Here is a 13,488-nt window from a genome sequence, read left to right as displayed (position 1 = left end):
GGGAGCACGGGGGCAAGGAGTCGTACACGCGCATTGCCATCAAGGTCAAAGAAAGCACCCTCCTTCCACTGTGGGTTCAAGTTATCCTTATTGCCTTTCTGTTAACTCTCTCAGGTTTATTCAGTGGATTGAATTTGGGTTTGATGGCATTGGATAAAACCGAATTAAAAATTATTGCAAAATGTGGATCGAAAATGGAGAAAAAGTATGCAAAGGCTATTGAACCAGTGCGCAAGAGAGGGAATTTCCTTCTTTGCACACTTCTGTTGGGAAATGTACTTGTTAATAACACCTTGACAATTTTATTGGATGATTTATCCAATGGTTTGTATGCAGTTATTGGTGCAACCTTGGGCATTGTAATATGTGGTGAAATTATACCTCAAGCCATATGTTCAAGACATGGACTAGCTGTAGGAGCTCGTACCATTTGGATTACAAGGCTATTTATGTTAATTACATTTCCTCTTTCCTTTCCAATAAGTTTGTTATTAGACAAAATCCTTGGGGAGGAGATTGGAAATGTGTATGACAGGGCTAAACTATCTGAGTTGGTGAAAGTGACAAAAGAGTTCAATGATCTTAAAAATGATGAAGTTAATATCATATCAGGGGCGTTAGATTTGTCGACAAAATCTGTCATAGAAGTAATGACTAAGATTGAAGATGTCTTCATGCTTGATATCAACAGCATTCTTGACTTTGAAACTGTGTCAGAAATTATGAAACGTGGATATACTCGTATTCCCATTTATGAAAGTGAACAAGGGAATATAGTAGCACTCCTGAACATTAAAGACTTGGCTCTGATTGATCCTGATGATAAAACACCAATCCGAACTGTGATTAAATTCTATCAGCACCCATTAATTTTTGTCTTTGATGACCAGAAGCTTGACACAATGCTACAGGAATTTCGTCAAGGTAAAGATTTAGCTTGCAGTATTCTAAATATATACACAACAGATTAGTATACGTGTATAAACATCCTGACATGTACATCACCATGTTAGGTACTGTAAATGTAGATAACGTTTAAGTATGTATGCATATTTTTTAATGAAAGTGTATCACTAATGCTAATGATATGCAGTGAAAAATATGGTAATCGTTACTTGACAAGTTGTACACTGAAGTTTTCCTGCATTTTCTTTCTTATTTTGAGGGAGAAAATTTGGGTCCTATCATTATTCAAGTCATATATATACATGTATCTTACAGTGTTAATCAATAGTTTTGCTATTATGTTTCAGAAAATGGAATTTCTGAACATTCTGATTGTACTCTTTTTCTTATTATTTCTGGTTGTGTTCATGTCCCCTTAATTTTGATTAGAAAATGTCTAAATGTTTACAACTTTCTGAACCAATAATTAGGAAATTATACTGTATGTATGACTATTAACTAGAGATGCTTGATGGATTGGTCAGAATTACTGACTGGTCAGCAAGTGTGTGCACATCCAGTAAATGGCAGTTGCTGATTTGTATTGGATAATGCATTTGTGATGTATAAGACTAAGTCTTTATTAAACTCAAGGAAATAAAGTGAAAGGTATATACTCTTCTCAATAACACTATATATACCGGTACACACACACACATATATATATATATAAATATATATATATATATTGAATGATTCAATGGAGCTTATACTCAATCAAGTTGAACCACTTTGTAGATGGGAGGTGTTTGAGTGGGCATTGTGTTAAAATATTAAAAATAGTTCTAGATTTTTTGAAAATGTTTTTTTTATTATGATTAGTCACAAAAATTTAAATAAAGATCTATATCTTTTAGTGCCCATATTGTCATAAGGATATTGTGTATAAAAATTTTATCATATTTGTAAAAATGGGCATATTAGAACAGTAGATGATAGCTTCATTTTAGCGTGCTTGGTAATTTTGTATCAAATCAAATTTTCTCCTTCAACTTCAGTTATGCAGGGATAGGGTGATACTTGATAAAAGTAAGGAAGACATTAATTAAAGTGTCATGTGTTAGTTACACAACACGATTTTATACACTCTACTGACGGGCCAATTTGCTAAGTCAAGTTTATACCATTCCTCCATTTATTTTCCCTACATAAATTACAGCAATATTTGTCATTGTTAATTTGTGAAATTTGTAGAACTTTTCTGTACCTTCATGTATTTGTAAAATGGCACAATCTCTACACATGATTGCACACACACACACACACAATAATTTTAATATTATTCATAAACATAAATCGAAGATTTATCATGTGCATTTTGATTTATACACAATTTAATGCGATTTAATTTTATTTTACTGCTGTCTCATTGTTTGTTTTTGTTTGGTATCAGCATATGTACCATGTATCTAAGAAATGGTCAATTTAAACATTTACTGTGTTTTTATATATTGTATGTGTCTATGTGATGGCTATAAAACTCAGAATCGGGTTTATTTTAACCCTTTTTAGCTCACCTGAACCGAAGGTTCAAGTGAGCTATTCTGATCACATTTTGTCCGGCGTCCGTCTGTCTGTCTGTCTGTAAACTTTTCACATTTTCGACTTCTTCTCCAGAACCACTGGGCCAATTTCAACCTAACTTGGCCAAAAGCATCCTTGGGTGAAGGGCTTTCAAGTTTGTTCAAATGAAGGGCCATGTCCCTTTCAAAGGGGAGATAATCACAAAAATGCAAAAATAGGGTGGGGTCATTTAAAAATCTTCTCAAGAACCACTGGGCCAGAAGAGCTGAAATTTACCTGAAAGCTTCCTGACATATTGCAGATTCAAGTTTGTTCAAATCATGGCCCCCGGTGGTAGGATGGGGCCACAAGGGGGGGATCAAAGTTTTACATACAAATATATAGGGAAAAACTTTAAAAATCTTCTTCTCAAGAACCACTAAGCCAGAAAAGCTGAGATTTTCATGAAAGCTTCCTGACATAATGCAGATTCAAGTTTGTTCAAATCATGGGCCCCTGGGGTTGGATGGGGCCACAATAGGGGATCAAAGTTTTACATACAAATATATAGGAAAAATCTTTAAAAATCTTCTTCTCAAGAACCACTAAGCCAGAAAAGCAGATTTTTACATGAAAACTTTCTGACATAGTGCAGATTCAAGTTTCTTCAAATCATGGCCCCCGGGGATAAGATGGGGCCCCAAGGGGTGGATCAAAGTTTTACACACAAATATATAGAGGAAAACTTTAAAAATCTTCTTCTCAAGAACCACTAAGCCAGAAAAGCTGAGATTTACATGAAAGCTTCCTGACATAATGCAGATTCAAGTTTGTTCAAATCATGGGCTCCGGGGGTTGGATGGGGCCACAATAGGGGATCAAAGTTTTACATACAAATATATAGGAAAAATCTTCTTCTCAAGAACCACTGAGCCAGAAAAGCTGATTTTTACATGAAAACTTTCTGACATAGTGCAGATTCAAGTTTCTTCAAATCATGGGCTCCGGGGGTAGGATGGGGCCACAAGGGGGATCAAAGTTTTACATACAAATATATAGTTAAAATCTTTTTCTCAATAACCACTGAGTCAGAAAAGCTGATATTTACAAGAAAACTTTCTGACATAGTGCAGATTCAAGTTTGTTCAAATCATGGTCCCCGGGGGGTAGGATGGGGCCACAAGTGGGGGGGGGGTCAAAGTTTTACATACAAATATAGAAAAAAGCTTTAAAAGAACCATTGGGCCAAAGAAGTTGACATTTACATGAAAGCTTTCTGACATAGTGTAGATTCAAGTTTGCAAAGGGTAGTTTGGGCCATAATAGGGACCAAGGTTTTACATGCAAATATATATGGAAAGTCTTCAGATATGGGCCAAGGTGACTCAGGTGAGCGATGTGGCCCATGGGCCTCTTGTTTGAGTTTTAGATCACTATCTGACACATGGCTATGTTCATTAATGTGTATTTAGATTTGATTTCAAGCAAATTAGTCCATGCATGTGATAATAAAATAACTTACAGTTGATTAGATTCAAAATAAGAAAACAAAATCATATGATGACGAAACCTTTTGTAAATGAATCCTGTTTTCAATGGCAATTGATTGAAATTAGTGCAATCGATTGAAATGTGTTCTATTTATAGTTCTAAATTCAAAGCATCTAAATTGAATCCAAAACATCTGGAATTCTAGTTTGACAATTTCAACTATATATCTGTCAAAGCCTTTAACTGGCCCTGAAGTGTGGCAGTCTATATATAAGTACATCTTCTGAGGCCCGATTCATCTGTTCTATATGTGATGTGTTCAACCACCAGACCACAGTGTGAACCTACTCAAACCTGGCTGATATGTTTTCTGTTTGTCAAATTGGTCATATGATGTGTTTGATGTGTCATATTTATGTTGATATTATTCCTGAACTTTCGACAATGCCCTTGGACAGTACTTAAATCAACTTTTAGTTGTGTACAGATTAAAAAACATACATTATTTCTTGCATTGCGATTTGATATCTAGCTACATGTAATTGATTACTGTGGTCACTGGTCATTGTGGATATTTTTGTCTTCTCCCAAGTGTGTTTTTATAAGTTAGAAAATGTCTATGTCAGTATGCTTTATTTTATAAACAGCAATAATAATAATATCCTTTATTTATACAGGATTGCACAATTGTATAAACTAGTTTACATTGTGGTCCTGTCTATAACATACATACATATCGAGAACATATATCTCAAAACATGGAAATATCACAGTTTATATACATACAGATAAGAACTAAATGAAAAGAAACAATAAACACACGAACATCATTGAGGATCAAAATATTGTTTTAGATAGGCTGATATAAAAGATGTGGTAGTTGTACATTTTCTTATAAAATCTGGTAATGAGTTCCATAAAATTGCTGCTGAAATGATAAAAGATCTTATGAAATATTCTGTTTTGGCTCTTGTAACATTTAAATAAAATTATTAGATCTCTTATCTTGTATTTCGTGTGTTTACCTCATTCACAAATCTAAAAACATGCTAATAATCTGGAGTCATATGATATAAAACTTTAAACATAATAATTTTTCAATGAATAAAATAGTCGATCAAAGGCATCCATCTCAAATTTGATAGCATACAAGAAGTTGACACTGAATGAGGTACTTTGATGTGTAAAATGATCCGATATTTGCTGCCCTCCTCTGTAATTTAAAAAGCCTATCAATATTTGTCTTGTTCTTTGTATCCTGCCATACTGTATAACAATAATTAAAATAACTAAATTTTGAGCAGTGCCTCGATCCTTTGACATAAAAGTACTCAATCTCCTTAAAACACCTAGTTTCTGACTATAATTTTTTTTATAAGGCATCTGTGTGATAAGACCATCGATATAAACACTTAAAAGTTTGGCACATATGACATTTTCTATAAAAAATTCACCAACATTAATATAAAGGTTTCTATATTTCGATAATTCCTGTGACATTCTTATCAAAATACATCGTGTTTTCTTTAAATTTATTGTCAATTTGTTCTTATACATCCATTCCATAGAATTTAAAAGATCATCCTTTAACTTTCGTTCTATCACATCTAAAGATCATCCTTTAACTTTTGTTCTATCACATCTAAAGATCATCCTTTAACTTTCGTTCTATCACATCTAAAGATTTATCAGACACATCCTGCGTGGTGTCATCTTCATATATAAATATTGACTGTAGATCGAGTGCTTAAGACATGTTGGTAGTCATTTACAAACAGAATAAAAAACAGTTATATATTTTAAGACAAATTGATATTGTAACATCCGTGTGACATCACAATGCAGATCGAAGCACTAATCACTGACATTGCAGTGACATCACAATGCAGATCGAAGCACTAATCACTGACATTGCAGTGACATCACAATGCAGATCGAAGCACTAATCACTGACATTGCAGTGACATCACAATGCAGATCGAAGCACTAATCACTGACATTGCAGTGACATCACAATGCAGATCTAACCAACTGCAGTCAAGAAAGTACACCTGATAATTTTCTGCCTGTTACATTTAGTAGATTTACAAGCCTGTTACAATCACTTTCTAGAGATGTCTTTCAAACTTACATGTAAATAAGATGCAAGTAAACATACAAGCATTCTGTATGTATATTATTGCAGAGCAATACATGTCTGCTCTCAGTCCCAAGTCAAGTTGTTTGTGTAAAATTTTATATGCAGTCCCAAGTCATTTCCTTTGCATAATCTTACATCAACTATCAGTTGATATGCATAATAAAAATAAATAATTATAAAAAATGTACCAAAAAATAATTAAGATCTGACAAGTCCTTAAATTTTATACATATATTGCATGGACCGTGTCCAGCCTTGAAATTTCAGTTGTATGGCTTCTGGCATTTTCTTTACTTTTTGATAATATTCAAAACAATATTAATAATGTTAAACGATGAAATGTTTATCAATCCACATCAAACAGCTCTTCATTCATATCCTCAGTTTTGATTTATTATTGCTGCGTTAGGAACAACCTTATACCTCCAGTATTCTGAACAATAAAGATCATCATTTTTGCTTCAGCATGCATCTTAAACATTCACAACTTGTACCTGTGTTTAATTCTGTCACCACATGGTGGCATAATGTTTCACGTCTGATTGGTTATATGGAGTTTTTAACTTTTTATTCAGGCTATTTGGAAAAAAAAGTCGTAAAATTTATCACTAGATATTTTTGGACAAATGGGTGGATACTACAATTTGTATTTTTTAATACCAGGGAATGTTATATATATATATATATATATATATATATATATATATATATATATATATATATATATTAAATCTTTTGTATTATAACTACATGTAGATGTGGTGAATCAAATTAACTTGATTACAAATTGGTAATAGCTAGTCTTCAATGAATTGATATCAAGCACTAAATTATCCATTGTGCTCTCAACGAATCATGCAGACAAATTTTCGTACTGGACTTTTTCGGATGGGTGAATTAACATTTACAAAATGGTGACTACGGATCGTCAGTGTGGAACGCATTAACAGTAACCCACTAAAAACTCTGCTTAGTTTATTACACCCCCTTTATATGCTAAAAATGTGCATTGTAAATGCAAATAACATAATCAAAAGTATTCTTCAAATGTTGCCGAATACAGTAATTCTTTTTTACAAACTAATCCAGCAATGATTTCAACAACATTTGGAACAGCTAGTGTTTAAAGTTTTATAAGCTTTTAACTTTGCACTGGATTTTTCTACAAGAGATTTATGCATGGAAAGTATTCTATTGAATTTTTTGTATTTCTGTCTTCCTACCGGGTTTTGTCTATATTTATCTGTTGGGTTGTAAATGGTGTGAGGATAGGATAGCGATTTGGATATATTTTATCGGCAAGTAAAACAGTTATCAGGGAAAGGTAGTTCTTGTCCGGAAATATCGGGTAAAAGGGCATGCTGTTGGGCATCATTCTTATGCCCTGGGAATCCCCATTTAATGTACCGTATGATACCCGAATTATCAACGATATATAATCTGCGCATGAATAGTGTGATAGTGTCTATAACCAGAATAGTACAGTTCCTGGGGCTCTGTTCTTGGTATATAAATTTCAAAAGAATTAAGTTCCATCAATTATATATAGACAATAGCACCCACTGCAGATGGCAACTTAGGCCAAGCTTGTAGCATTTGCCTCCATTCATTTATGGTTGGCCAATAAAGATACTAAAGAAGAAAAGTAAGTGTGGAATGGCTCAATGAGAGAACTAATCTCTTTATTTACTCTTGTGAAGCTAATGTTAGATAATGCAGATAGCATGCTTATGGTAGGTAGGGTAGCATCTCAACCAGATCATGAACAGGAGTGCCCGGTTCTCTTAGGAAAGTATGTGGCATGCGTGGTTTCAAATGCTCTTCTCTGAAATGTAAACACATTACTGACAATCTCTCCAAAAAAGGCTGGGCTAGCTTTCACCAGTAATTACAAAAAAGGAATACATGTGTGAGGAGAACAGTCCAAAAACATCTCTACCCCTCCAATTACGCATAGGCTCTGAAGCACACAGACGATGACGTACATCCAAAAGTGGATCAGGAGGTGGGTTCAGAATTAATTGAAAGCAAAATGGGAGTAAATTTCCACAAAAGTCTAGCAATATCAGGAGGTGGCAGCGTTTAGGGCTGGAACTGCAGCTATTACAATATCTTCTCTCCTCATTTCTGCCATTTCTATTCAAACAGAAAACGCTTTCATGTAGAAGAACTTATAATAAGCAGTCAAAATATATTCATCAAAAGCTAGGTGATAACTTGCGCAATTGTAACGAGATACTGTATAGTAATTCAAATGGTTTCGAGCCATTTTATCGAATGCCGCATTTAGTGGTTCCAGAAAGCAGTTTGTTTGATTTGATTATTATTTGTTATTTCATGACTGCATTTCATGGTTCCCATACTTTTTGTCAGTAATTGATAGTGCTGTGGAAGTTCACCCAGCCGAAAATGTCCACTATGCTTATAATGCATTATTCAATATGTTTACACAGCTGATCTATATCAAAGCACAACAGATATATACAAAAAAAAAGATTAATTAATCATTAAATGTTAAAATGAAACATCAGATTGCTTGTATATTTACATTTCTATACAATGTAAGTTAGTAATGTTTATGTATATATACTGTCTATGCAGAGAATGCACAGGGATATCTGATTCAGAATTGCATCTGAGTAATCAGATTATACAGAAAATATGGAAGAAAGATTGAAAATGCGGGTGAAGAATTTCAAATCAATATAGGGAATCAATAGATGTGCATCCTACTTTTTCTTTACAGCTATATTTGTTGATCTGCTGTAAATGATGCATGCAGTACTTTATTTATGCCCTATGGTGTTTTGACTAATGCATACAGTACTTTATTTATGCCCTATGGTGTTTTGACTAATGCATACAGTACTTTATTTATGCCCTATGGTGTTTTGACTAATGCATACAGTACTTTATTTATGCCCTATGGTGTTTTGACTAATGCATACAGTACTTTATTTATGCCCTATGGTGTTTTGACTAATGCATACAGTACTTTATTTATGCCCTATGGTGTTTTGACTAATGCATACAGTACTTTATTTATGCCCTATGGTATTTTGACTAATGCATACAGTACTTTATTTATGCCCTATGATGTTTTGACTAATGCATACAGTACTTTATTTATGCCCTATGGTATTTTGACTAATGCATACAGTACTTTATTTATGCCCTATGATGTTTTGACTAATGCATACAGTACTTTATTTATGCCCTATGGTATTTTGACTAATGCATACAGTACTTTATTTATGCCTTATGGTATTTTGACTAATGCATACAGTACTTTATTTATGCCCTATGGTATTTTGACTAATGCATACAGTACTTTATGCCCTATGATGTTTTGACTAATGCATACAGTACTTTATTTATGCCCTATGGTGTTTTGACTAATGTATACAGTATTTTATGCCCTATGTTGTTTTGACTAATGCATATACAGTACTTTATGCCCTATGATGTTTTGACTAATGCATACAGTACTTTATTTATGCCCTATGGTGTTTTGACTAATGTATACAGTATTTTTTGACTAATGCATACAGTACTTTATGCCCTATGGTGTTTTGACTAATGCATATAGTACTTTATGCCCTATGATGTTTTGACTAATGCATAGAGTATTTTATGCCATATGGTGTTTTGACTAATGCATACAGTATACGTTATGCCCTATGATGTTTTGACTAATGCATACAGTACTTTATTTATGCCCTATGGTGTTTTGACTAATGTATACAGTATTTTATGCCTTATGGTGTTTTTCACTACAGGTCATTCCCATATGGGGATTGTCAGAAGAGTGAACAATGAGGGGGATGGAGACCCTTACTACGAAACCCTGGGGGTACTGACGCTGGAAGATGTTATCGAGGAAATCATCCAATCAGAGATCATCGATGAAACAGACATCATAAGTAAGAACCAATAAGGAACTATTTATCAACCACGGAATACTTAATATTTATAAATCATGTGTGTAGCAGATATGAGGCAGTCTGGCATAGTAAATCTGATTCAATACTTCTAAAATTGCATTCCATTCAGTAACCGAACTTTTTATGATATGATTGAATAATTCTGTGCTTTCCGACTGGCTGCGGTCCAACAACATATGAAAAATTAGAACATTCTGTTCACCTGCCTGTGCCTTCAAGGTGAATATTACATGTATTTGATTCTCTAACATCAGACCAAAAATGCTTTGGGAATCTTAAAATTGATCCAATGGATTAATATTTTTAGCTCTTTTGAGCCGAAGGCTCAAAGAGCTAATCATATGGCCATATGTCTGGCGTGCGGTGTGTGTCAACGTTTTGGGAAAAGGGCTATATCTCAAGAACCCCTTGGCCAATTTTTGTCAAATTTTCCACAGGGTATCCTTGGCCCAAGGGCTTTCATTTGTACTAAAACTAGGGTTCTGACCCTTTAACAAGGGGAGATAATTAGGAAAATGCAAATAAAAGTAGTGGTTGCTAAAAAATTATCTTCTTCTCAAGAACCACTGGGCAAGTTATTACCAAACTTATGCATAAGGATGAGGATAGGCTATAGATAGAAAATTGTTCAAGGCATCATCCTGGGGCAAAGGGTGTGGTCTCAAGGTCACTTCAAAGTTGACCTTAAATTTTGTTTTGTTAAAACTTTGATATTTTGCTTAGTATAAGGACTAGGATCATCAAATTTTGTCAGTTGATGCATCTTAGGACCTAATATCATGTTGTCTCAAAAGTAGGTCATGGTGACCTATTTTTTGAATTTCGTAGGTAATTATTATTAAATGGATTTTGATGCATATCTTGGAAAGTTTCAAGCCTATAATCATTAAAAGTTGTCAGTGGATGGATCATGGGACCTTGAAGTGCATCATGTGAAAAGTATGTCACCATGACCTACTTTCTAAATTTTATGGCTAATCATTTATGAATACATTTTAGGTTGTTATTTCAGATACCGAGAGGTTTAGAATCATCAAACTTTGTAAGTTGATGTGTCTAGAGGTCTGGAAACATATTTATTAAAAAAGTAGATCACAGTGACCTACTTTTTGAATTTTGCAGACATTCAAATTTCACATTTTCAATTTTAGATGCATATTTTTGGACACTGTGAAAGCTAGGATCATCAAACTTTGTCAGTTTATGCATCTTGAGTCTTCATAGTTTGCTGACCAAAAAGTAGGTCACCGTGACCTACTTTTGGAATTTGACGGCTATATTTTAATATTTCAGATACTGTTTGACTTACAATTATCAAACTTTGTCAGTTGATGGGCTTTGAGTCTTCAGAGTGTGTCGACCAATAAGTAGGTCACTGTGACCTACTTTTGGAATTTGACGTTTATATCTGAATATTTCAGATACTATTTGACTTCAATTATCAAACTTTGTCAGTTGATGCATCTTGAGTCTTTGGAGTGTGTCGACCAAAAAGTAGGTCACTGTGGCCTTCTTTTGGAATTTGACGGCTATATTTGAATACTATTTGACTTGTCAGTTGATGCATCTTGAGTCTTCAGTGTGTCGACCAAAAGTAGGTCACCATGACCTACTTTTGGACAGTTACATTTAAATTTCCAGGTACTATTTGACTTAACATCATCAAACTTTGTTAATTGATGAATCTTGGTTAGTGAGAATTTTTGCCTGTTCTACAATGTATTAGAAGAGCGATTCTAGGCCCATGGGCCTCTTGTTGGGTTATGTGGTAGTGTGAGCGATATGGCATTCCTACTAGCTCTGGCTTTAGCTCAATTGGTAGAGTGCTGGACTTGTGTGCCAGAGACCCAGGTTCAAATCCCATCATAGGCATAAAAATGTCTCTGTTACACTCACTCAAACTCGCATTGAGGTCTCTACTCACAGTCAACTATGTTACACTTTTAAATTAATTGTAAAGAGAGGGTAACCAATAACTGGAGTAATAATTGTTGAATTAAAGTAACATCTAACCCAATCTAAAGATGACTAAACAGATATTTTTTTTAATCGGTTCTATGACATGTGTTGTAGTAGGCGGTTTTGATGTGTTAAATAATAAAATAGAGCGGTCAGTCGGATTCGATCGCATGCAGGTAGCAGTTAACTCAGTTGGTAGAGCACCTGACTAGTGATTCAGGGGGCCCAGATTCGAATGCAGGTTTGGTGTGTTGCATTTTCACTCACTCACTTCTCTCTAATCACTTTCATCTAGGTCTTGCAGTTTAGCAAAGATGGCCAACCAGATATCGTTTCATAGGGCTCTAGGAGTCAGTTTTAATGTTTTGAATTAAATTATTGAATTATATAGAATACAACAGTTATTGACATTTTCTCAGTCAATATATTGCTTTAGCGACTTCAGTGTACAATATTAACTTCACTCTCTATAAGGCTCGGTGAATATTGTACATCTTAATGTATAGCTAAAACATTGACCTCAGAAATATCAATAATTGTATAATATGATGTACATGTATGTAAATAATTGAATTTATGTATATGCATAGATATCAAAAGTGAGATGAACCATCCAGGATCCTGTTAGTACAATATATAATGGTACCTCAGGAAGCTGATATAACCACGCAATTAACATACATTTATTTTATTTTTTGCAAATTAGCAGTTTCCATATAATATTTTTTAAAAACTCTAACTGTATGTGTACATATAATGCCAGGATGTGTTGTAATTAGAACTTTAGTTCATTGTAAATTAGATGAGAAATAAACGATGTAAATTAGATGAGAAATAAACGATGTAAATTAGATGAGAATTAAACGATGTAAATTAGATGAGAATTAAATGAGGAGGACTCAAGTAATCAAGGCTACTGAGGAGTGATTTTGTATTCATAGAATTATCTTATAAACTTTCTGTAAAACATGCATGTGAATAACTTACTAACAATTTGAGCACAGCATATAACCAAGAATTTTTGCAGAAATATAAAGAGGTTTTTTATGAGATTCAATGGCATCATCAAATTATCATATTTGAGATAAAAATTCTCACAAACAATTTATATCAATTATGCTAAGGGGCGAGATCAAAAGTTCAATGTCTGACAAAAACTAAATTCACATAGTTTTCACCAAGAACCAACCCCACCCCCCTTAAACTAAATATAATGAATGTTGAACCTAATCGATTAACAAGTAAAAACATACGATTACAAATAACACTCTGTATACCTTTTCTATTGTTTATTCACAAATAAATGTGTACATTAAAACTATTAAATGTTCATTAAAATGTAATATTATTATGTGATATTTAACAGTCGCTTGTCTTTTTTTCTGTTTCCACTGAAGTGTAATCGATATCGGATGACAGAAACTTATTAAAGTTTTTATCCCCCCCCCCCTAACTATTTGAATTTAGATTTTTATCTGACATCGATCTTTAATTGATCTTGCCCCT

The 13,488-nt window shown here is 33.8% G+C and overlaps 1 protein-coding gene across 1 annotated transcript in view; it reads left to right on the top strand.

Moving 5' to 3' along the window:
- LOC125657781 (uncharacterized) overlaps positions 1-13,488 on the top strand; it is a 71,973-nt gene that overhangs the window by 39,657 nt on the left and 18,828 nt on the right. The window contains exons 14-15 of the mRNA XM_048888547.2: positions 485-924; positions 9,859-10,002. Coding sequence (XP_048744504.2) covers positions 485-924; positions 9,859-10,002 — 584 coding nt within the window. The remainder of the gene's footprint in view (positions 1-484; positions 925-9,858; positions 10,003-13,488) is intronic.

This window comes from Ostrea edulis, chromosome 9 (assembly GCF_947568905.1).
Source record: "Ostrea edulis chromosome 9, xbOstEdul1.1, whole genome shotgun sequence".
NCBI classification, from domain to species: domain Eukaryota; kingdom Metazoa; phylum Mollusca; class Bivalvia; order Ostreida; family Ostreidae; genus Ostrea; species Ostrea edulis.
This window is presented reverse-complemented; position numbering and strand designations above follow the sequence as displayed.